General features: G+C 44.7%; 1 protein-coding gene across 3 annotated transcripts in view; it reads left to right on the top strand.

Moving 5' to 3' along the window:
* LOC132894566 (kelch-like protein 29) overlaps positions 1–22126 on the top strand; it is a 291177-nt gene extending 269051 nt beyond the window's left edge. For all 3 annotated transcript variants that reach the window (XM_060934564.1, XM_060934563.1, XM_060934561.1), the window contains 2 exons: positions 18805–18949; positions 20844–22126. In XM_060934564.1, coding sequence (XP_060790547.1) covers positions 18805–18949; positions 20844–21027 — 329 coding nt within the window. In that variant the 3' untranslated portion in view covers positions 21028–22126. The remainder of the gene's footprint in view (positions 1–18804; positions 18950–20843) is intronic.
* Positions 22127–22632: the final 506 nt, after the last annotated feature.

Raw genomic sequence — 22632 nt, 5'->3', positions numbered from 1 at the left:
TTATCAAGATAATATGTTCCACAAGGAACACTTGGTTCAGAGTGTTTTCTACTAGCCGTGATATGAACACACTGAGCTGGGACACAAGAATCTATAAAATCTGTGGTATACCCGTGAGCAAGCAAGCTGCTACAAAACCTGCTGATAGAGGCCAGATCAAGGTTAACAAATGGTTGTAAGAAACATTTCACAAGTTTTTATTTGGAGCAGATGAGGTATTTCACTTCCCAACTTCTCTATTTTTCTCAAACGGCATGCATTTCAAGTTAGGCAGCCGTACTGATATATATATATATCTTGGGATGGACTGAATAATTCATCAGCCTCTGAGAATACACAGATTTTTGCACTGTGTAGCTATACATATTTTAGTGTCTGCAAAAGTGTATTTTTCCATTTATAGATGTGAAAGTGTTTTTGCATTCACACCATGCCTTTCTTTTCCATCCTAATGGTCTGTTTGTGGAATCGGACGGTCCGCTGTCACTCATGATTACGACAAACGAGCAGTATTTATTACAGCTTTTAATCCAGCCGACAAATAAAGTAAACACTATATCCCTGTAAATGTCTTACACAAAGAAAGTGACTGATGAAGCAGGTGGATATAAGCACACAGTAATATTTATTCATTCATCAGGATAGGATTTTACAAGGACAGGTTTGATATCAGCGCTTACATACAGTAAGCAAGTAGTGAACACCTAACATGGCTGGTGTGATTGATGGAATGTAAATAACAGCATAGGCTGATGAGTGAAGTGTGAGTTCTCTAAAAGGTCAGAATGGCGGAGCTGTGAATTCTCCCAGTGTTAGATTACATGGGTTTAAAAAAAAACGAATGCACACAGGCGCATGACTCTCAGCCAAGAAAAAAGAAATGATATCAGTCTTGATGCACAAGGAAGACACACACACGCACACACACACACACACACACACACACACACACTTATTACTACACAGTTCCCATAAAACTGAATTACAGCTCTGTTTCTGCTGAATTCTAGTTTATTGAGATTACTCCAAAGCAAAAAAACTTAAATATTAGATATTTTATAACGATATTTTACCTCACATAACCAATACCTTAAACTTTTTGTCACTTCATGTCTTAAAATAATGATGTCCTTTCTCTTTAGTTAGTTGAACGGTTCTTGACATAATATCTATCTGTCTATCTGGCTGGCTGGCTCTCTCTCTCTCTCTCTACACTACACTACTAAAGGAAGGCTGTCTGTCTCTCTGTCTGTTCACCTATGCTAATCGACATGGCTGGACCCCCATACTCCATACTTTGCACATGGACTGGTGAGGGGCCCAAGACAACATTTTCGATTTTCCAAAACATGGGATTAGTGCTAATCCAACACACTATTTATTTCCCATAGGCTACCTGCTCACGCTAACACACTGCGCGCTGTCTCGATGGGGAAGCCCCTCCCCTACTTGCCTGAGAGTTTTGATTGTACAGACCTTGCAATCAGCGCTCCTCGCCGGAGACTTCCACTAGGGCCGAGTCTACGGCACCGAGGAGACACGGGGAGCGATTTAGCCCTTGTGAAGAGCACCATTCAGAGGAAATCAGGTTCACGGGCAATAACTACTAGTTGATTAATACAGTCGTGGAAAAGGGCTATTTACTGTATTTTTATTATTTACTGTTTGATCTCAAGCTCATTAAGAAGGCAACAATTGGCATGAATTAACTTTTGACGAGGCACAGCTGTTCACTGAAAAGCATTCCAGGTGACTACTTCATGAAGCTGGTTAAGATAATGGCAATAGTGTACAAAGTGTCATCAAAGTAAACGCTGGCTATGATGAAGAATCTAAATTATGAAACATAGTTTATTTAACACTGGGGTTCTTTTTTGTTTACCACATAATTCCATATACAACCCCGATTCCAAAAAAGTTGGGACAAAGTACAAATTGTAAATATAAACGGAATGCAATGATGTGGAAGTTTCAAAATTCCATATTTTATTCAGAATAGAACATAGATGACATATCAAATGTTTAAACTGAGAAAATGTATCATTTAAAGAGAAAAATTAGGTGATTTTAAATTTCATGACAACAACACATCTCAAAAAAGTTGGGACAAGGCCATGTTTACCACTGTGAGACATCCCCTTTTCTCTTTACAACAGTCTGTAAATGTCTGGGGACTGAGGAGACAAGTTGCTCAAGTTTAGGGATAGGAATGTTAACCCATTCTTGTCTAATGTAGGATTCTAGTTGCTCAACTGTCTTAGGTCGTTTTTGTCGTATCTTCCGTTTTATGATGCGCCAAATGTTTTCTATGGGTGAAAGATCTGGACTGCAGGCTGGCCAGTTCAGTACCCGGACCCTTCTTCTACGCAGCCATGATGCTGTAATTGATGCAGTATGTGGTTTGGCATTGTCATGTTGGAAAATGCAAGGTCTTCCCTGAAAGAGACGTCGTCTGGATGGGAGCATATGTTGCTCTAGAACCTGGATATACCTTTCAGCATTGATGGTGTCTTTCCAGATGTGTAAGCTGCCCATGCCACACGCACTAATGCAACCCCATACCATCAGAGATGCAGGCTTCTGAACTGAGCGCTGATAACAACTTGGGTCGTCCTTCTCCTCTTTAGTCCAAATGACACGGCGTCTCTGATTTCCATAAAGAACTTCAAATTTTGATTCGTCTGACCACAGAACAGTTTTCCACTTTGCCACAGTCCATTTTAAATGAGCCTTGGCCCAGAGAAGACGTCTGCACTTCTGGATCGTGTTTAGATACAGCTTCTTCTTTGAACTATAGAGTTTTAGCTGGCAACGGCGGATGGCACAGTGAATTGTGTTCACAGATAATGTTCTCTGGAAATATTCCTGAGCCCATTTTGTGATTTCCAATACAGAAGCATGCCTGTATGTGATGCAGTGCCGTCTAAGGGCCCGAAGATCACGGGCACCCAGTATGGTTTTCTGGCCTTGACCCTTATGCACAGAGATTCTTCCAGATTCTCTGAATCTTTTGATGATATTATGCACTGTAGATGATGATATGTTCAAACTCTTTGCAATTTTACACTGTTGAACTCCTTTCTGATATTGCTCCACTATTTGTCGGCGCAGAATTAGGGGGATTGGTGATCCTCTTCCCATCTTTACTTCTGAGAGCCGCTGTCACTCCAAGATGCTCTTTTTATACCCAGTCATGTTAATGACCTATTGCCAATTGACCTAATGAGTTGCAATTTGGTCCTCCAGCTGTTCCTTTTTTGTACCTTTAACTTTTCCATCCTCTTATTGCCCCTGTCCCAACTTTTTTGAGATGTGTTGCTGTCATGAAATTTCAAATGAGCCAATATTTGGCATGAAATTTCAAAATGTCTCACTTTCGACATTTGATATGTTGTCTATGTTCTATTGTGAATACAATATCAGTTTTTGAGATTTGTAAATTATTGCATTCCGTTTTTATTTACAATTTGTACTTTGTCCCAACTTTTTTGGAATTGGGGTTGTATGTTCCAGATGTTATTTCATAGTTTTGAGGTCTTCAGTATTGTTCTACAATGTAGAAAATAATCAAGGTACAGAAAAGCCTATGAATGAGTAGGGGTGTCCAAACTTTTGACATGGTACTGTATACTGGTTCTGTGTTCCAAGCAGAAATCTACCACAGCTATATTTAAAAATAAACAAATAATAATCATAATAATTTGTAATTATTATTACAACATAATCATTATGAATAATAAATATTAGCGATTGGCAGGCCCAAACACTAACACACATGCATAATTTCCTTTGTAATTTAATATCATATCATATGTATATTTTCATGATGACCATATTTGGTATGAAACTTGATGAAGCATTAAAGGAGAACTGAAGTCATTTTTAAACTTGCTTTATTTCTTAATTAACGTGTTATTCAATTACGTTTTCGGTTTTAGTAACCTTATATCGTGACTCATATTGGCAACTAATTGCAATTAAATATTATACTTATCGGCCTATTCGGTTTTTGGCCATGTTGAATTTAATTCGTTTGGTCCACAGCAGGTGACGTTTATCCGCGCGATCTTCACAAGACTTGTGCGAGACTTCGAAACGTGACGTGTCAGCCAGGTGTCAGTGCCGCCATTTTGAAAACTGTTTCCCAGATGAAATATTGCACAAAAACGAGTTTAAATGATGATTACTGCCTACTTTTTTCAAACTTCCCTGATTGCTATCAAAACAAACAAAACTTCCGGCTTGATTACGTCAGCATTCGAAAGAGGGCGTGCACGTCTTTTGACAACGTTGACAGATGTTGGTCACTTTGATTTCCGCTGTACGTTTTACTTCCGTCCTACGAAGTCTCGCACAGGTCTCAACGAATCTCGTTTACGGCCATCGCTTTGATATATTACAGAGCATATTTCAAACACTCATAACTTGTTATAGGAGTGACAAAATAGCTATCAAAAATGCATTCCGATATTTAATAAAATAGAATTTTGATCATAAAACAAATCACTGGATGGAAATTAGATGATCACAAATAAGTAAAATGTAAAAGTAGGTACTGTTGAACACCGCCGGGGCCATGCTCATGCCCAAAATATAAGCGCTAGTCTTTAATCTCACTGTGCTCTGTTCAGCACTCTACAGAGTCAATGCGAGGGCTTTACTTAAAGCTACACGCATGTTCAATATATATGGCCAGAAGTTTGTGGGCACCTGATTATTACACCGATATGTAGGTTATCCCCAACCTGTCGTCACAAAGTTGGAAGCATACAGTTGTCTAGGATGTATGTGAAAGCTGTAGCATTACAATTTTCCTTCACTGGAACTAAGGGGTCTAAACATATTCCATCATGATAGTGCCTCTGTGCACAAAGGCAGCTCCATGAAGACATGGTTTGCCAAAGTCAGTGTGGAAGAACTTAAGTGTCCTGCTCAAAGCCCTGACATCAACCCCACTGAACACCTTTGGGATGAACCGGAATGCCGATTGCACCCCAGGCCTCCTCACCCAACATCAGTGTCTGGCCTCACTAATGGTCTTGTGGCTGAATGAGCAAATCCCCACAGCCACGCTCCAAAATCTAGTGAGGTTATTATAACCGCAAGAGGGATTTAATCTGGAATGGGATGTTCAAAAATCACATATGGGTGTGATGGTGAGGTGTCCACACACTTTTGAGCATATAGTGTATGAGATTAATGCTAAGCTAGTTTAGCTAGCTAAATACATTGGAGAGAACAAGAAATCTGGTTGCTAAAAAACACTAAACCATCAGTTCACTTGCTTTCGTTATCCCTTTAGCTAAAAAGAACTTGGCGACTGGGTGATGAGACAAATTCCACAACAAGGATAAATCGCAAGGACTGTTATTCACTGTCACACCTGGAACCTTTTTATCCCCGCTGGTCGAAAGGCCCAAAGAGGGATTATGTCGTGGTGATTTCCGTCCGTCCGTCCCGGGAAGGGTGCTCAACTTCTGAACTCAACTCCTGTCACTATTTTTGGAGGAATTTCACGAAACTTGGCAGGATTCTTTGTTATATGTCAGTAATATGCATATTGTAATTTTGTTCAATTTGGTCACATTTTACCAGAGTTACAGCCCTTGATTAACAAAATTATACTTTGACAATTTCATGAGAGTGTGTTTTCCTTCTGAAATCAACTCCTCTCACAATTTTTGAACGAATTTCTCGAAGCTTGTCAAAAGGCCTTTTTATATATGATGATAATACCCATATTGCGATTTAATTTTGTTTGTGAAAATGTTACCAGAGTTTTGAGGTTTGATTAAATAACTTGTACTTTGACAATTTCATGAGGGTGTACGTTCTTCTGAAATCCAACTCCTCTCACAATTTTTGGAGGAATTTCACGAAACTTCACAGAATTCTTTGTTATATGTCGGTAATACACGTATTGTAATTTCGTTCAATTCAGTCACATTTTGCCAGAGTTATGGCAAAGTTGCCAGCGGGGCATATTGTGCTCTCAGAGCGCTCTTGTTCCCAATATTCATTATATTGGACTCTCTTCCTGTATCCGAAACCACTCACTCGTTCACTACTCCCTACTCACTATATAGGGAATTACTATATAGAGGACTATATAGTGAGCTCATTGGGAAAATGAAAAAACGCTTTCGGACACTACCCCGCCGCGCCGTTATTTATGTCATTACCGTCGCACAATTAAAACATGCCAGGTCAGTCGGCTGGTGGGTTTTCAAAATAATCAATACATATTATACTGAGCATATTTCCCACATTAATACAACCCCAATTCCAAAAAAGTTGGGACAAAGTACAAATTGTAAATAAAAACGGAATGCAATAATTTACAAATCACAAAAACTGATATTGTATTCACAGTAGAACATAGACAACACTTCAAATGTTGAAAGTGAGACATTTTGAAATTTCATGCCAAATATTGGCTCATTTGAAATTTCATGACAGCAACACATCTCAAAAAAGTTGGGACGGGGCAATAAGAGGCTGGAAAAGTTAAAGGTACAAAAAAGGAACAGCTGGAGGACCAAATTGCAACTCATTAGGTCAATTGGCAATAGGTCATTAACATGACTGGGTATAAAAAGAGCATCTTGGAGTGGCAGCGGCTCTCAGAAGTAAGATGGGAAGAGGATCACCAAGCCCCCTAATTCTGCGCCGACAAATAGTGGAGCAATATCAGAAAGGAGTTTGACAGTGTAAAATTGCAAAGAGTTTGAACATATCATCATCTACAGAGCATAATATCATCAAAAGATTCAGAGAATCTGGAAGAATCTCTGTGCGTAAGGGTCAAGGTTGGAAAACCATACTGGGTGCCCGTGATCTTTGGGCCCTTAGATGGCACTGCATCACATACAGGCATGCTTCTGTATTGGAAATCACAAAATGGGCTCAGGAATATTTCCAGAGAACATTATCTGTGAACACAATTCACCATGCCATCCACCATTGCCAGCTAAAACTCTGTAGTTCAAAGAAGAAGCCGTATCTAAACATGATCCAGAAGCGCAGACGTCTTCTCTGGGCCAAGGCTCATTTAAAATGGACTGTGGCAAAGTGGAAAACTGTTCTGTGGTCAGACGAATCAAAATTTGAAGTTCTTTATGGAAATCAGGGACACTGTGTCATTCGGACTAAAGAGGAGAAGGACGACCCAAGTTGTTATCAGCGCTCAGTTCAGAAGCCTGCATCTCTGATGGTATGGGGTTGCATTAGTGCGTGTGGCATGGGCAGCTTACACATCTGGAAAGACACCATCAATGCTGAAAGGTATATCCAGGTTCTAGAGCAACATGTGCTCCCATCCAGATGACGTCTCTTTCAGGGAAGACCTTGCATTTTCCAACATGACAATGCCAAACCACATACTGCATCAATTACAGCATCATGGCTGCGTAGAAGAAGGGTCCGGGTACTGAACTGGCCAGCCTGCAGTCCAGATCTTTCACCCATAGAAAACATTTGGCGCATCATAAAACGGAAGATACGACAAAAAAGACCTAAGACAGTTGAGCAACTAGAATCCTACATTAGACAAGAATGGATTAACATTCCTATCCCTAAACTTGAGCAACTTGTCTCCTCAGTCCCCAGACGTTTACAGACTGTTGTAAAGAGAAAAGGGGATGTCTCACAGTGGTAAACATGGCCTTGTCCCAACTTTTTTGAGATGTGTTGTTGTCATGAAATTTAAAATCACCTAATTTTTCTCTTTAAATGATACATTTTCTCAGTTTAAACATTTGATATGTCATCTATGTTCTATTCTGAATAAAATATGGAATGTTGAAACTTCCGCATCATTGCATTCCATTTTTATTTACAATTTGTACTTTGTCCCAACTTTTTTGGAATCGGGGTTGTAAATACAAAATGCTTTGTGTCTTCTGCATCTTTCAGTTGTTTTAAATCAAGGCTGAATCCTTTCTTCTTTGCTATTGCCTTTTATTAAATTAAATTTGAGGCTTTTGATTAATTCATCGCTCTGCACTGTAACTTTTTTTATTCTTGTATTTTATCTGTAATATTTTATTTCATCTTTTGTTATATTCTCTTCCTATTTTTAATTGTACTTGAATGTCTGTTTATAATGTGTTTCTTCCTCTGTCCATTCACCCCAACACACTTTTTTTTCCCCCTCTCCCCCAGCGCGTCCAAAATGCATGATGGTATATATTGCTTGGTTAGTGACCATCAGTTGTACACTATTTTTCATGGTGCATTGTGGGATACTTTGAGTGCACTGTATAGGGTGTAATAATTCTCACTATACATTCAGACAGCACTACAAAATGGCGAACTCACTATATAGTCCACTATATAGTGAGTGATTTCGGACACCGGGTCTGACTCGCTTGATTGGTTGCCAATCACACATATTCAAACTTCTTTTGTGTTCAAATACAGAAAATGATGATGATGATGTTTGTATCCAAGCTATCAAATGTATACAAATTTCTCACCACTTTTGACCCAACAGTCCTGACAAAAGGCTGGATTTGAATTAGTATTACAGGTTTGTCAGAGAAACTGACAACAGCATAGGACAAAAATATAAAGAATTTTTTGGGATCCAATACTCACAAATAGCCACATGTAATAGCGGCCCGCGTGAGCGGAGGCCCATAGGCATAGAGTGTGGATACATAAAGAAATAAAGAAATCCATCGAGTTGTTTTCTGATGGTTTCGGTCGTGTGCGTGCCTCCACCATACCAGTGTTAGTAATTACCAGTCATACACACCGCCTAGTGGCCAGTGTTAGTAATTACCAGTCCTAAACTCCGCCTAGTGGCCAGTGTTAGTAATTACCAGTCCTAAACTCCGCCTAGTGGCCAGTGTTAGTAATTACCAGTCCTAAACTCCGCCTAGTGGCCAGTGTTAGTAATTACCAGTCCTAAACTCCGCCTAGTGGCCAGTGTTAGTAATTACCAGTCCTAAACTCCGCCTAGTGGCCAGTGTTAGTAATTACCAGTCATACACACCACCTAGTGGCCAGTGTTAGTAATTACCAGTCCTAAACTCCGCCTAGTGGCCAGTGTTAGTAATTACCAGTCATACACACCGCCTAGTGGCCAGTGTTAGTAATTACCAGTCCTAAACTCCGCCTAGTGGCCAGTGTTAGTAATTACCAGTCATACACACCGCCTAGTGGTCAGTGTTAGTAATTACCAGTCCTAAACTCCGCCTAGTGGCCAGTGTTAGTAATTGCCAGTCATACACACCGCCTAGTGGCCAGTGTTAGTAATTACCAGTCATACACCGCCTAGTGGCCAGTGTTAGTAATTGACAGTCATACACACCACCTAGTGGCCAGTGTTAGCCGGTAAAGAAATAAAACAAAAGAGGCTGGTTATGATATAAGAAAATTCTACAAACCAGAAACCGATGGGAGCTCTGCTTTTCGGCAGTGCCTAAATCTATATATTAGTTGTTTATTAGCTACTTATTAACTGAGCGCAAGGTCTTAACGGGAAAATGTCAGACTGAGTGTGGCAGTGGGGGCGTGGTCAAGCGTCGGTCTGTGACCGGAGGGCGGAGTCAGGGAAGGTAAGTGGCAGAATCACTACACCTGAGGTGAATTAACCTGTTTGTGTGTCTTCCCAGGAGCCGCGCCCTATTTAAGGAAGAGAGCGAGAGCAGAGCGGGCTCTCTCCCAACCAGCACACGTGTGTGTGGCGTGTGTATATATGTATAAGTAAACGTATAGAAGCTGAAAAGCTGACAATAAAGAGTTATTGAGAACTCAGTACTGGCCTGCCGTGCTTCTGTGCTCCACCCACCTAGAACACATGTTACAGTGGTGCCGAAACCCGGGACGAGCGCAGGAGAGAACAGCCCCATGGAGTCCTCCCCCTTCAAGGGCCTGGTCCATGCCCTCGCCACGGCCCAACAGAGCCAGCACTAGGTGCTGGTCGCCCTCCGGGAAGAACAGGAGCGAAGGTTCGAGGCCCTGGTGCTGGCGCAGCAGGAAGATCGCCGGGCGTTTCGGCACCTACTCGCGTCGGTGGGGTCCACCACCTCCACTGCCACGGGCCCTTCCCACCTCACCCTGACGAAGATGGGCCCGCATGACGACCCCGAGGCCTTCAGGCAGCAGAGGCGTGGGGTTGGCCGGTGGAACAGCGCGCGGCGCGCCTCCTCCCCCTCCTCACGGGCGAGGCGCAGCTGGCCGCGCTACAGCTCCCCGCCGACAGCCGGCTGGTCTACGCGGACCTCCACAGGGCCATCCTCCAGCGCGTGGGCCGCACTCCGGAACAGTAGCTTCCGCATGCTGCGCCTGGAGGAGGTCGGCCGGCCGTTCGTGTTTGGCCAGCAACTCCGGGACGCCTGCCGCCAGTGGCTGAGGGCTGACAACCGCGACACTGAGGAGATCATCGATCTGGTGGCGCTGGAGCAGTTCGTCGCTCAACTTCCAAACCGCGGAGTGGGTCCAGTGCCATCGCCCGGCGTCGCTGGATCAGGCCATTGAGCTGGCGGAGGACCATATGGTGGCCGTTCCAACGGCAGGACAGTGTGTCTCCCCTTCTCCCCTCCCCTCTCTCTCTCCCCTTCTGTTCCTCTCCCTCGCCCCATTCCCCCACCGCGGAGGCGGGGGCCGGCTCCACCCCAGCCAGCTCCCCGCACTCGCGGTGTCCTATCTTCTCCTACTTCCGTGTCTGTGTTTTTCCCCCCCTCAGGTGAGTGATATCCGGAACACCGGTGCAGAGAGAGAGCCCGGGCAGGTGTCCTGGCGCTGCGGGGAGCCGGGGCACCTCCGGCATCAGTGCTTGGCGATGGAGGTGGGCGTGGTGGTTCGGATCCGCGACGCGCCAGGAGCCGCCCTCGATCGGGCCGGAGCGTATCGCATACCGGTGAGTATCCAAGGGGATACGTATCAGGCTTTGGTGGATTCCGGCTGTAATCAGACCTCAATCCACCAATTCCTGGTGCAAGACGAGGCATTGGGGGGAGCACAATTGGTGAAGGTGTTGTGTGTGCACGGGGATGTTCACAACTACCCTTTAGTGTCAGTTCACATTCTGTTTCGAGGGGAGAAATTTATAGTAAAGGCGGCGGTTAATCCTCGCCTCACCCACTCTTTAATTTTGGGGACTGATTGGCTGGGATTTCGGGATTTAATGAGTCATCTAGTGAAGAGTGGGTCCTGATTAATAAGGGGAGGTCCCGGTGTCGCGTTGGCGGGAGCAGCTGTCACAGAGCCGTCTACGTCAGCTCCGCGTCAGAGTGAGGAGTCGCCGGCTCCTCCTCTCTCTCTTGGAGAATCCCTCGTGGATTTTCCATTAGAGCAGTCACGAGACGAGACTCTGCGGCATGCGTTTGACCAAGTGAGAGTAATTGATGGTCAAATGTTCCCGCCGAACGCCACCCCGTCCTTCCCTTACTTCGCGATTATGAAGGATAGATTATACCGAGTGACGCAGGACACTCAGACTAAAGAGCGAGTCACGCAGCTTTTGATTCTGAAGAGCCGCCGGGAATTGGTATTCCAGGTGGCTAACTTTAATCCCATGGCTGGACACTTAGGGCAGGATAAGACACTAGCCCGAATAATGGCCCGGTTCTATTGGCCAGGGATTCACGGCAATGTCCGTAGGTGGTGTACGGCGTGCCGCGAATGCCAGTTAGTAAATCCAGCGGCCATTCCAAAAGCGCCTTTGCGCCCTCTACCCTTAATCGAGACCCCGTTCGAAAGAATTGGGATGGATCTCGTCGGGCCATTAGATCGGTCAACACGAGGATACCGCTTTATATTAGTTCTGGTGGACTATGCAACGTGATACCCGGAAGCAGTGCCTCTTTGCAATATCTCAGCACGCAGTATTGTGGAGGTGCTGTTCCGCGTTATCTCCCGAGTTGGAATCCCGAAAGAGATTCTGACTGACCAAGGCACTGCGTTTATGTCACGTACACTAAAGGAACTGTATAGGTTGTTGGGTATTAAGCCGATCCGCACCAGCGTTTATCACCCACAAACGAACGGTTTAGTTGAACGGTTCAATCGCACCCTCAAAAATATAATTAAAAAATTCGTAAGTGAGGACGCACGTAATTGGGATAAGTGGCTCGAACCCTTGTTGTTTTCAGTGCGAGAGGTCCCACAAGCCTCCACGGGGTTCTCCCCATTTGAATTGTTATACGGGCGTAAGCCACGCGGCATTCTAGATGTGCTGCGGGGAAATTGGGAGGAGGGACCTTCACAAAGTAAAAATGAAATCCAATACGTTATTGATCTGCGCGCAAAACTCCACACACTCGCCCACCTAACCCAGGAGAATTTGCGGCAGGTCCAAGAACGACAAACCCGCCTGTACAACAAGGGTACGCGCCTCAGGGAGTTCGCACCGGGAGATAAAGTACTCGTACTGTTGCCCACATCGAGCTCTAAATTAGTCGCCAGGTGGCAAGGACCCTTTGAGCTCACACGGCGAGTTGGGGACGTCGACTATGAGGTGAGGCGAACGGACAGGAGTGGGGCGTTACAGGTATACCACCTCAATCTGTTAAAATGTTGGAGCGAAGAGGTCCCCGTGGCGCTGGTGTCGGTGGTTCCTGAGAAGGCGGAGCTGGGGCCGGAGGTTCAAAAGGGAAAATTGGCATCACCCACCTCTCTGGTCCCCTGGGGGGCCCACCTCTCACCGACCCAGCTCGCGGAGGTCACCCGGTTGCAAACAGAATTTTCTGACGTGTTCTCGCCCCTGCCCGGCCACACCCACCTCATAGAACACCACACTGAGACGCCCCCGGGGGTGGTAGTGCATAGCCGCCCTTACAGGCTACCCGAACACAAGAAAAAAGTGGTTCGGGAAGAACTCGAGGCCATGCTCGAAATGGGCATCATCAAGGAGTCCCACAGTGACTGGAGCAGCCCGGTGGTCTTGGCACCCAAGGCCGACGGGTCGGTCTGGTTCTGTGTGGACTATAGGAAAGTCAATGCGGTGTCTAAATTTGACGCGTACCCAATGCCTCGTATTGATGAGTTGCTCGATCGATTAGGCACGGCTCGCTTTTACTCGACACTGGATTTAACAAAGGGTTATTGGCAGATCCCCTTGACTCCATTATCCCGAGGAAAAAATGGCCTTTTCCACACCGTTCGGCTTACACCAGTTTGTCACACTTCCTTTTGGGCTGTTTGGGGCACCCACTATGTTTCAGCGGCTGATGGATAGGGTCCTTCGCCCCCACGCCACCTATGCGGCCGCCTATCTCGATGATATCATTATCTATAGTAATGACTGGCCAAGGCATCTCCAACATCTGAGGGCCGTCCTTGGGTCGCTGAGGTGGGCGGGCCTCACAGCCAACCCGAAGAAGTGTGCGATTGGGTGGGTGGAAGTACGGTATCTGGGCTTCCACTTGGGCAACGGGCAGGTGCATCCCCAGATTAACAAGACTGCAGTGATTGCGGCCTGCCCGAGGCCCAAGACCAAAAAGGGGGTGAGACAGTTCCTGGGGCTGGCTGGCTATTATCGTAGGTTTATACCTAATTATTCGGACGTCACCAGCCCGCTGACTGATCTCACTAAAAAGGGGGCACCAGATCCGGTCCAGTGGACGGAGCAATGCCAGCGGGCTTTTTCTGGGGTAAAGGCTGCACTGTGTGGGGGGCCACTGTTACACTCCCCTGACTTTTCTCTCCCTTTTATATTGCAGACGGATGCGTCGGACAGAGGGCTGGGGGCTGTTTTGTCCCAGGAGGTGGAGGGGGAGGATCGCCCAGTGCTGTACATAAGCCGTAAGCTGTCAGTGCGTGAGGGGCGCTACAGCACCATAGAGAAGGAGTGCCTGGCCATCAAGTGGGCGGTCCTCGCCCTCCGTTACTACCTGCTGGGATGCCCTTTCACCCTCTGTTCGGACCACGCGCCCCTCCAGTGGCTCCACCGCATGAAGAATGCCAACGCGCGGATCACCCGTTGGTATCTGGCACTCCAACCCTTTAACTTCAAGGTGGTCCACAGGCCGGGGGCGCAGGTGGTCGTGGCGGACTTCCTCTCCCGTCAAGGGGGGGGGGGGGGGGGGGGGGGGTGGAGTCGGCTGTAGGCCGGACGGCTGCGCGGCCTGAGTCGGGCGGTGGGGGTATGTGGCAGTGAGGGTGTGGTCAAGCGTCGGTCTGTGACCGGAGGGCGGAGTCAGGGAAGGTAAGTGGCAGAATCACTACACTTGAGGTGAATTAACCTGTTTGTGTGTCTTCCCAGGAGCCGCGCCCTATTTAAGGAAGAGAGCGAGAGCAGAGCGGGCTCTCTCCCGACCAGCACACGTGTGTGTGGCATGTGTATATATGTATAAGTAAACATATAGAAGCTGAAAAGCTGACGATAAAGAGTTATTGAGAACTCAGTACTGGCCTGCCGTGCTTCTGTGCTCCACCCACCTAGAACACTTGTTACACTGAGGTCTTGACAGTACAGACTGAGCCATAGTCGAGGTCCATACAAAAAGACTGAGGTCTGATATTTTCCCGTAAAGACCGAGCAAGCGAGGTTAATAAGGAGTTTATTATATGGCTTTTTTATTTCTAAGATTAAAATAGATGGTCGTTATAATGAGGCGTGACTCTGTTTTCAGTCACGTTGTATTTGTAACGCAGTTGAGTCACGCATGCAGAATAAACGGCTAGCAGTAAGTCAGTTGTGCAGTCAGTGCAGGTTCTGATCCCAGTTTGACTCTGCAACAGTGAGCAGCTTGTTTCACGGCTGTGGGTTTCACTGACTCCAAAAGAGGTGTTGATCTTTTTTCATGTTGAGTGTGGCCTCACTCAAACCCCTTCCCCCACCCACCCATGTTGCCAAGAAACGACAAGCGCTGCATCTTCCATGGAGAACTGACTGCTTTCCACACCCACTGGTGCACTTGTTGTGCTGGGGCAGGCAGAACATTGCTCTGGGAGGTGCTCATGCAGCACTGGCTAATGTTATGTATTTAAAATGTAAATAAATCTGCTGCTGAGCTGCACTGCCTATAGCTAGCTCTATCACATGCACTACAGAGAGGGGAAATGACAACATCACACAGCCGGCTTCCTGAGAGCCGCAAACTTTGTTGAACTGAGAAAGTGTGAGACAGCATGTACAGCCAAGATGAGCTTTGTTATCACTGAGCGAGTGTGTATGTGTTTGTTTTGCCGAGGAGTGGTGGTGGTGGGGGACTTGGGGGAGCAGGGGGTGTCGAGGGACTCCAGAGAGACTCCTTTAGGAGTAACGTTCACAGTACCGAGGTTGCCGTATTGACATTTCAGTACGTGGCAGGGGGTGCAGAGTATGTTGTGTGGGCACACATATGCACACTTCTGTAGAGTTTTGAGTAATTTCTAGGTGACAGCTTCCACACACGTGTGGTCAAGCAGAGAGCTGTGTGTCAAAGGCAGATTACAGCAATAGACTTCTGCACAACTCCTGCTGGGCGAAAAGCCAAACCACTTCTAATACTGAACTGTGGAGATTGGCGTGAGCTCATTCATTTTCATGAATGAGTTAAATCCAACGTTTACCACGTTAAGAGCAAAACACCGCGTTGTGCACTTTGTGTGCCTCTACATTGTTAATCTTTTAACGCTGAATCCTGCTGTTCAGTTTGTTGACTTTTTACATTGTACAGAATCCAGATTTCACCTCAGGAGCTGCCATTCCACAACCAGGAGGGCACGAAATGTAATTAACTATACAAGGTTCACTTCGCTCCAGAGAGTGATTTTGAAATCGCAGCTGTTTTGGAGAGTGTGATTGTAATTCAATTATTTTCCACCCTCATCAAATATTCATGTGCTTTCCCTTGCTTATTTACTCAAACATACATAAGTGAATTGCACTCAGTCCAGCAGAATATAGAGCAGCCTTTGTATTGATGATCAATGCAAGGCCCGACTTGTTCACGTCCAGCTTTTCTTGACACGTTTGCTTCTTTTCGGTTTGTTTAATGAGCATACTGAGAGAAATGAATTGTGAGATGAGTTACGTGTAATGAACGTGCTCTCCGGGCCAATCAACTAAGCTTTCTTCGGGTCAGTAGTAATCCTGTTTAAAATGCCGTAATAAGGAAGCACGGGCTGACAGAATAGTACTTTGGGTAATGGCTTTTTACGTAGCACAGTTCTGTAAGCTTGTCATTGTATGTAGATGGAATAATTCTGTTGAGACCACCACAGAACCCTTGAATTCTCAAACCTGGTTGGTCAGATGGTGTTTAATTTTTTATAACAGCATGACAGTTATTCCAGCTGTAGTTCAAATCAGCAGCTCATTCACAGGGACGTGGTGGATGGTAGACGTTCCACATAATAGCTTAAACAGGTTTATAGAAATCTTATTTAACAAAAACGTATAATGGTTAAGCTTGCGGCGGCACGGTGGTGTAGTGGTTAGCGCTGTCGCCTCACAGCAAGAAGTTCCGGGTTCAAGCCCCGTGGCCGGCGAGGGCCTTTCTGTGTGGAGTTTGCATGTTCTCCCCGTGTCCACGTGGGTTTCCTCCGGGTGCTCCGGTTTCCCCCACAGTCCAAAGACATGCAGGTTAGGTTAACTGGTGACTCTAAATTGACCGTAGGTGTGAATGTGAGTGTGAATGGTTGTCTGTGTCTATGTGTCAGCCCTGTGATGACCTGGCGACTTGTCCAGGGTGTACCCCGCCTTTCGCCCATAGTCAGCTGGGATAGGCTCCAGCTTGCCTGCGACCCTGTAGAAGGATAAAGCGGCTACAGATAATGAGATGAGATGAGATGAGGTTAAGCTTGCCATGAAGAGGTGTTTCATTTAGCGTTTTATGCAGTCTTCAGGACTTCACGTAGCTGTGTGTTTGTTTGGTTTTTGTTACCTCGCCCGCGACGGAGTAAACGGGGTGAGGTATTGTGATCAGTGCGGTTTGTTTGTGTGTCTGTCTGTTAACAATCTAGCATCTAGACAGTTGCACCAATTGACTTCAGATTTTCAGGGTAGGTGGGCAATGGTCCGTAGATTAACTGATTAAATTTTGGGGGTAATCAAGTCAGGGTGAAGGTCACCAGAAAGGTCGAACTCAAGGTCACGGATTTTCAGAGGGCTGTAACTTGAAAATGGTTGATGGTAGACAGATATTTGCCATCATCAACTTATAGGAAGTGCCATATGGGCTTTCATTTGGCACCATGATCTTTGACCTTGAATGACTTTGAAATGTCAAACTCAAGGTCGTGGATTTTCATAGGATTATAACCTGACAGCTGGTTACTGAGAAATATTACCATTATCAACATATACTGTAGGTATAACATAAGTGCTGCCGGGCAAGGTTTGTTTGGCCTTCCAGCACTTGTTTTTTGTGGGTTTTTTTTTTCTCGTTATTAACTTCAAGAGAGAGAATAGTAGGCAAGCAGGAGAGGCTGTGAGGGAATAACTGTTTAAAGCTGTTATCACATTAGTAATAATAGGGACTAACTTGTTTCACGGATGTTCCACATCATTAAATGTACCTATAAACAGTTAAAAGTATGAAATGTCATTCTTTAATAAATTAAACTTGTAATTGTTGACAAATTGCTGTGCTGTAAGAGGAATAAAACACATCAGGGCATACTGTTATTGGGAAATTAACTCTGGGATCACTCTTTTATTGATTATTTTCCTATAACTGCACACCTTGAACTGCTTTATTCCAACTTACTTAAAGCTAGACTGCCTTTCAGATTTTTCAAGTGTAGGTCATAAAAAGAATTTTCCCCGACACCCAATTATTTTTGTTCAGTGGACCGAAAGCTACTGAATTCAAATCACAGACTTCCAATTTTATTAGTTTTTTTTTTAATAGAACAATTAATGAATTTAGGGCTACATGGCCCTAAATTCTCTGCTTTTTTCCCCTGCTTTACCATGACACAATTCAAGAAACTACATCATGCATCACATGATCGTCTTTCCCTGTTTGCGCAAGACATTGTGTGATTTGAAACAGGAGAGAAAAATGGAGGACGTGAGTGTGCGAATGAAACGTGAAAGACCGACTGCAGTAATGGAAAGCGAGAAGAAAAGACGTTATGTTACGAAGGAAAGGAAACGCAGGACCAAACTAATAAATATCAGCCGTCGGCGAGCACCTCGGTGTGATTGGCTGTTCGTTTAGCGACAGAATGATGGAACTGATAGTTAGGTCATGTTTGCAGAATGGACGATGAACGTATTCCCAAGAAACTGCTGTTTGGTGAACTATCCCACAGGAAAAGCTCAAGGGGCCGTCCTAAGAAAAGATGGAAGGACTCCACAAAGGAAGACTTGAAGATGTGTGGTTTTGACAACAACTGGCACCTTCTAACAGCTGACCGTGATACATGGCACTCCAAGACAAGACATGGCAAGGTTCTGATTGAAGCTTACCTGGCACAGCAATCTGAGACGCAACGCCAATGACGTCACAACCGGGTCCCCACTCATCAGACGTGATGTGGACCGCAGTGACTGATGTAACTGTCAGTGCACGGTCAAGCTAAACCTGTAGATGGCAGTAGTGCAACACTGTGGATGCCAGCTGCAGTAAAACCCAAAAGAAGAAGAAGGTGCACACGGACTTCCTCTGTCTGCTTGACTGCGCAAAGCGAGCGATTTCATGCACATCATTTGCTCGGGAATCCCCTGAAATTAAATAACTTCCCAGCCACAGAATGGCCTGATATTTTTGAGATATTACAGAAATAAACATTTATCACAATGACCAAATTTCAGAGGGAACTAAATTTCACTGATTTTATGAAAACGAAAGGCCGTCTAGCTCTAACGTTTAGTTTTCTAAGGTAAAATTCTCTCTCCCTTTGTGTGTGTGTGTTATACAGATAACAAGTATGCCCCTGCTGTAACACTCAATGGCTTTATCTTTATCCTTGGAGGAGCATATGCCAGAGCCACAACCATCTACGACCCTGAGAAAGGCAACATCAAAGCAGGACCCAACATGAACCACTCGAGGCAGTTCTGCAGGTAATGAGTTCAGGCTGACTCACAGTCAATATGACTTACCTGCAGTTCACACCTATTCTGATGTGTTAACGTCTGTATTATCCATACTGACAGCTCTTTTAGTGGACAGCATCCATTTATCCTTTCTGCCTATAAACCCAGTGTTGCTAAAAACTGTCATGTTTCATAAATGTAATGCGGCTGACTATCTCACTGGGTCATTGTGTTTTTGCTTAAAACTTGAAGGGATCCTTTATGGCGAACTGCCTCTCTGTGTCTGAAAAAGTGAAAGAAAGAGGAAAAAAAAAGAGCAGTATCGAAAGTAGTTTAAAAAAAAGCTCCAAAGCCTTTTACATACACTTGACTGTCTTTCACACCACTGAAGTGCTTTTGATAATCGTGCCCATATCCACAGCTTTCTCAGCTGATTTGTGTGCAAGATCAATGACGTTGCAAAAGGCACACCTGCTCTGAAACGTTCATTTTTCAGCTCCAAGGCTGTTCCTTGTCAGAATACAAAGGCACGTTGTTTGTACATTTCACTTGACCAAAAATATAAAGCAGTACTGTCGTGTATCAATCGCTACGTTTTCATTTTAAGTCAGAAATATTGACAGTGGTGTGTAAAAATCCTGTAGACGCGGAATAAACGACTTTGTTAATCTGTGGTTGGTTGAAGAGAGCAACTGGACTTGGTTGAAGATTCTTGAAAACGTTTCGCCTCTCATCCTAAAGGCTTCCTCAGTTCTGTCTGACTAATAGGGAGTATCAAGTATTTATCCTCTCATGGATCATCATAGAATCCGAATCAGAATGCTGATGGCTGCATTGTACCGTAGGTGGCTGATAAAAGATGTCATAGACACCCACCTCTGTTCAATGATGGTCGTTCCAGGTTGACAAAAATGAACGATCCTCTCTGGCTAAGATGTCTGCCGGTTTTCTGGAAGTCCTCTCATACTCCCGCACCAGTCGAAGGGATCTCATCCCAAAGTGCGTAGAAACATATCTGTGAAGATACTCAGTCATCCAGGTACATAGTAATCTGTGGTTGGTTGAAGAGAGCAACTGGACTTGCTTGAAGATTCTTGAAAACGTTTCGCCATCAGCATTCTGATTCGGATTCTATGATGATCCATGAGAGGATAAATACTGGATACTCCCTATTAGTCAGACAGAACTGAGGAAGCCTTTAGGATGAGAGGCGAAACGTTTTCAAGAATCTTCAAGCAAGTCCAGTTGCTCTCTTCAACCAACCACAGATTACTATGTACCTGGACGACTGAGATTCTTCACAGATAAACGACTTTGTTTAAAAAAAAAAAATTAAAGAGCAAGATGGAAACACTTTGCAGTCATAAAAATTCATTTCTAGTCCCTTGGGTTAAGCTTTGGGTTGCATCTGTCTCCTGCGCTGATTGGTATTCGCAGCAGAGAGAGTAATTAGCTCAGTGGCAGATGAAGCGTGGATGAGCAGCAGAACAATTGCTTGTTCTCTGCATCTCCAAAACACAACTGTGACGGCTCGGCTGCGCGTGTACGCTGGTGTGCATTCGCGTCCGTGCACTTTTCTCCGCACTTCTGCTGTGTGTTTGCGCTACATGTACTAACTCTATGATCCCCAGAAATGGCATGTCTGATCCAGTCACAGTGCTGAGAGTTCTCTGCATTAGCATTCACAGGCATGCTGAGAGTGTGAAATGAACACTGCAAAAGCAGGAGATTAGGAAGGGAGTGATTTATTCTTTCCGGGGTGGTGTATCCATATCCATGCCGTACCTTTTCACGGGAAACGTGGTAGAAATGGCGAGAATAGAATTGTCCTTTCTCATCATCGCTGATGTCTTGCATCATGAAGATCCCGCAGCATTTCCTCTCCTCTCATACATCACTGTGTTTTCCTTGCTTTGAGCAGTGCCGTGGTTCTGGATGGGAAGATCTACGCTACAGGAGGCATCGTAAGCAGTGAGGGTCCTGCGCTGGGCAATATGGAGGCCTTTGACCCCTGCGCCAACGCCTGGACACTGCAGCAGAGCATGCCATGCCCACTCTTCAGGCATGGCTGTGTGGTCATCAAGAAGTACATTCAGAGTGGCTGATGTAGTCGCTGAGAAATACGGCACGCTGGTGCCTCCCTTGCACACTCCTCCATTCTGTGCTCCATCACTCACACTCTCACTGCCCCAGGATTACCAGTGCTGATGCTGAAATGTTGTGAAATCTCTCCACTAGTTGTTTTTTTTTTCCTTCCCCTCTGTCTGTATCTCTCATTCTCTCTTATTCCATACTATCATCTTTCTCCTGCTCTCAACCATGTGGAATATAGAAACTCTTTATTACAGCAGGCACTCAGACTCAAAAAGGTGCCTTTGTGTAACGTCTGCCACCTCAAGCTGTTGGCACTGAAGGTCTGGAGTGGCACTAGCCTTAACACTCCCATCACCGCTTCAAGTCATGTGGACACCTCTCTCTCTCTCTCTGTCTCTCTCTCTCTCTCTCCGTCACTCTGGCCAATTCTCACTTCTTTGAGTCGATCATCATAGTTGACCGATTCTTAAGTGGTTTCCAGTAGATTTAATCATGAGTGTAGCAATATTCTGCAATTTCTTTTCTTCAAGAAGGACTCAGCTCAGTTCTGACTCTAATGATGTGAAATATCCAGTGCATCTTTATAACGAGGGGGAAATGTGAAGCGTTTACTCGGCGCTGAAATTTGCACGTTACAGGTGTACCGAATCATGTTTCAAAATGGAGTGTGTTTGTGTCAAATGTGGAAAAAAAGCATTCCTTTTCCCCCCAGGAGCTGAACCTGGAACATTAGTACTGTGGTGGTAGGAGATGATCTCACCGACTCTGTCATTTGCACTGGAAGGAATAGGGTTTCAAATTTCTGAGCTGAACTCCCAACCTGGGCTGGTCTACAAGTTGGAGTTTCACACTGAACTAACTCACATTTCTCTTGCACTCTGCCAAAGCACAAATAATCTGAGAGTCAGAGTGATGTCAAAATGTGATATTTTTACCTTTGTTTCCTGCTGTTTGCCGAGTCTGACCGTATTCTTGGACTGCCGGTGGAACAGAATGGGACTCTCTGTAATTTCGGGAAGAAGACAAATATTGTTTATTTTAGGAACTTGAAGTGTTGGTTGTTTCTAGACAAATGTATAGTATATTACTGAAATGGTTATATACCAAAAAAAGAACAGTTGGTCATTGCCACATAGTTGTTATTGTTTAAATTAATGAGAGTACCTCATCATTAATTAGAACAATAATAAGTCAAATACAGTTGATTCCTAATGAGTCTGGTGTGTTTGCTTTATTTTATTTTATTTTATTTAGTGTACCTGATGGTTCTTGGTGCCTCGGAGTCCTGAGCTGCAATTATGGTTTAATTTCTCCTCATGCCAATGTGGGTTTCTGTAAGGTATTCACGGTTTTCTCCTACCTCATACATACATGTCAACCTTTGGTCAATCAAACCTGTATAACCAACCTCCAAAATCCGTATTTCCCTTATAAAATCCGTATAAGATGCAAATTAAAATAATTTACCTAAAATTTGAATGATAATTAACAATGATATATTCCAGTTACTTTTTATTCAATATTAATAACAATAAACCTTCAGAATGAATACAAAGCTCCAATGTTTGACAAAAACACAAAGTGTTATCAGCGTAGTTACGAAGGAAATACTTCGT

Source organism: Neoarius graeffei, chromosome 11 (genome assembly GCF_027579695.1).
Source record: "Neoarius graeffei isolate fNeoGra1 chromosome 11, fNeoGra1.pri, whole genome shotgun sequence".
NCBI lineage: Eukaryota > Metazoa > Chordata > Actinopteri > Siluriformes > Ariidae > Neoarius > Neoarius graeffei.
The sequence above is the reverse complement of the archived record's forward strand: the minus strand, read 5'-3'. Positions and strand labels throughout refer to the sequence as shown.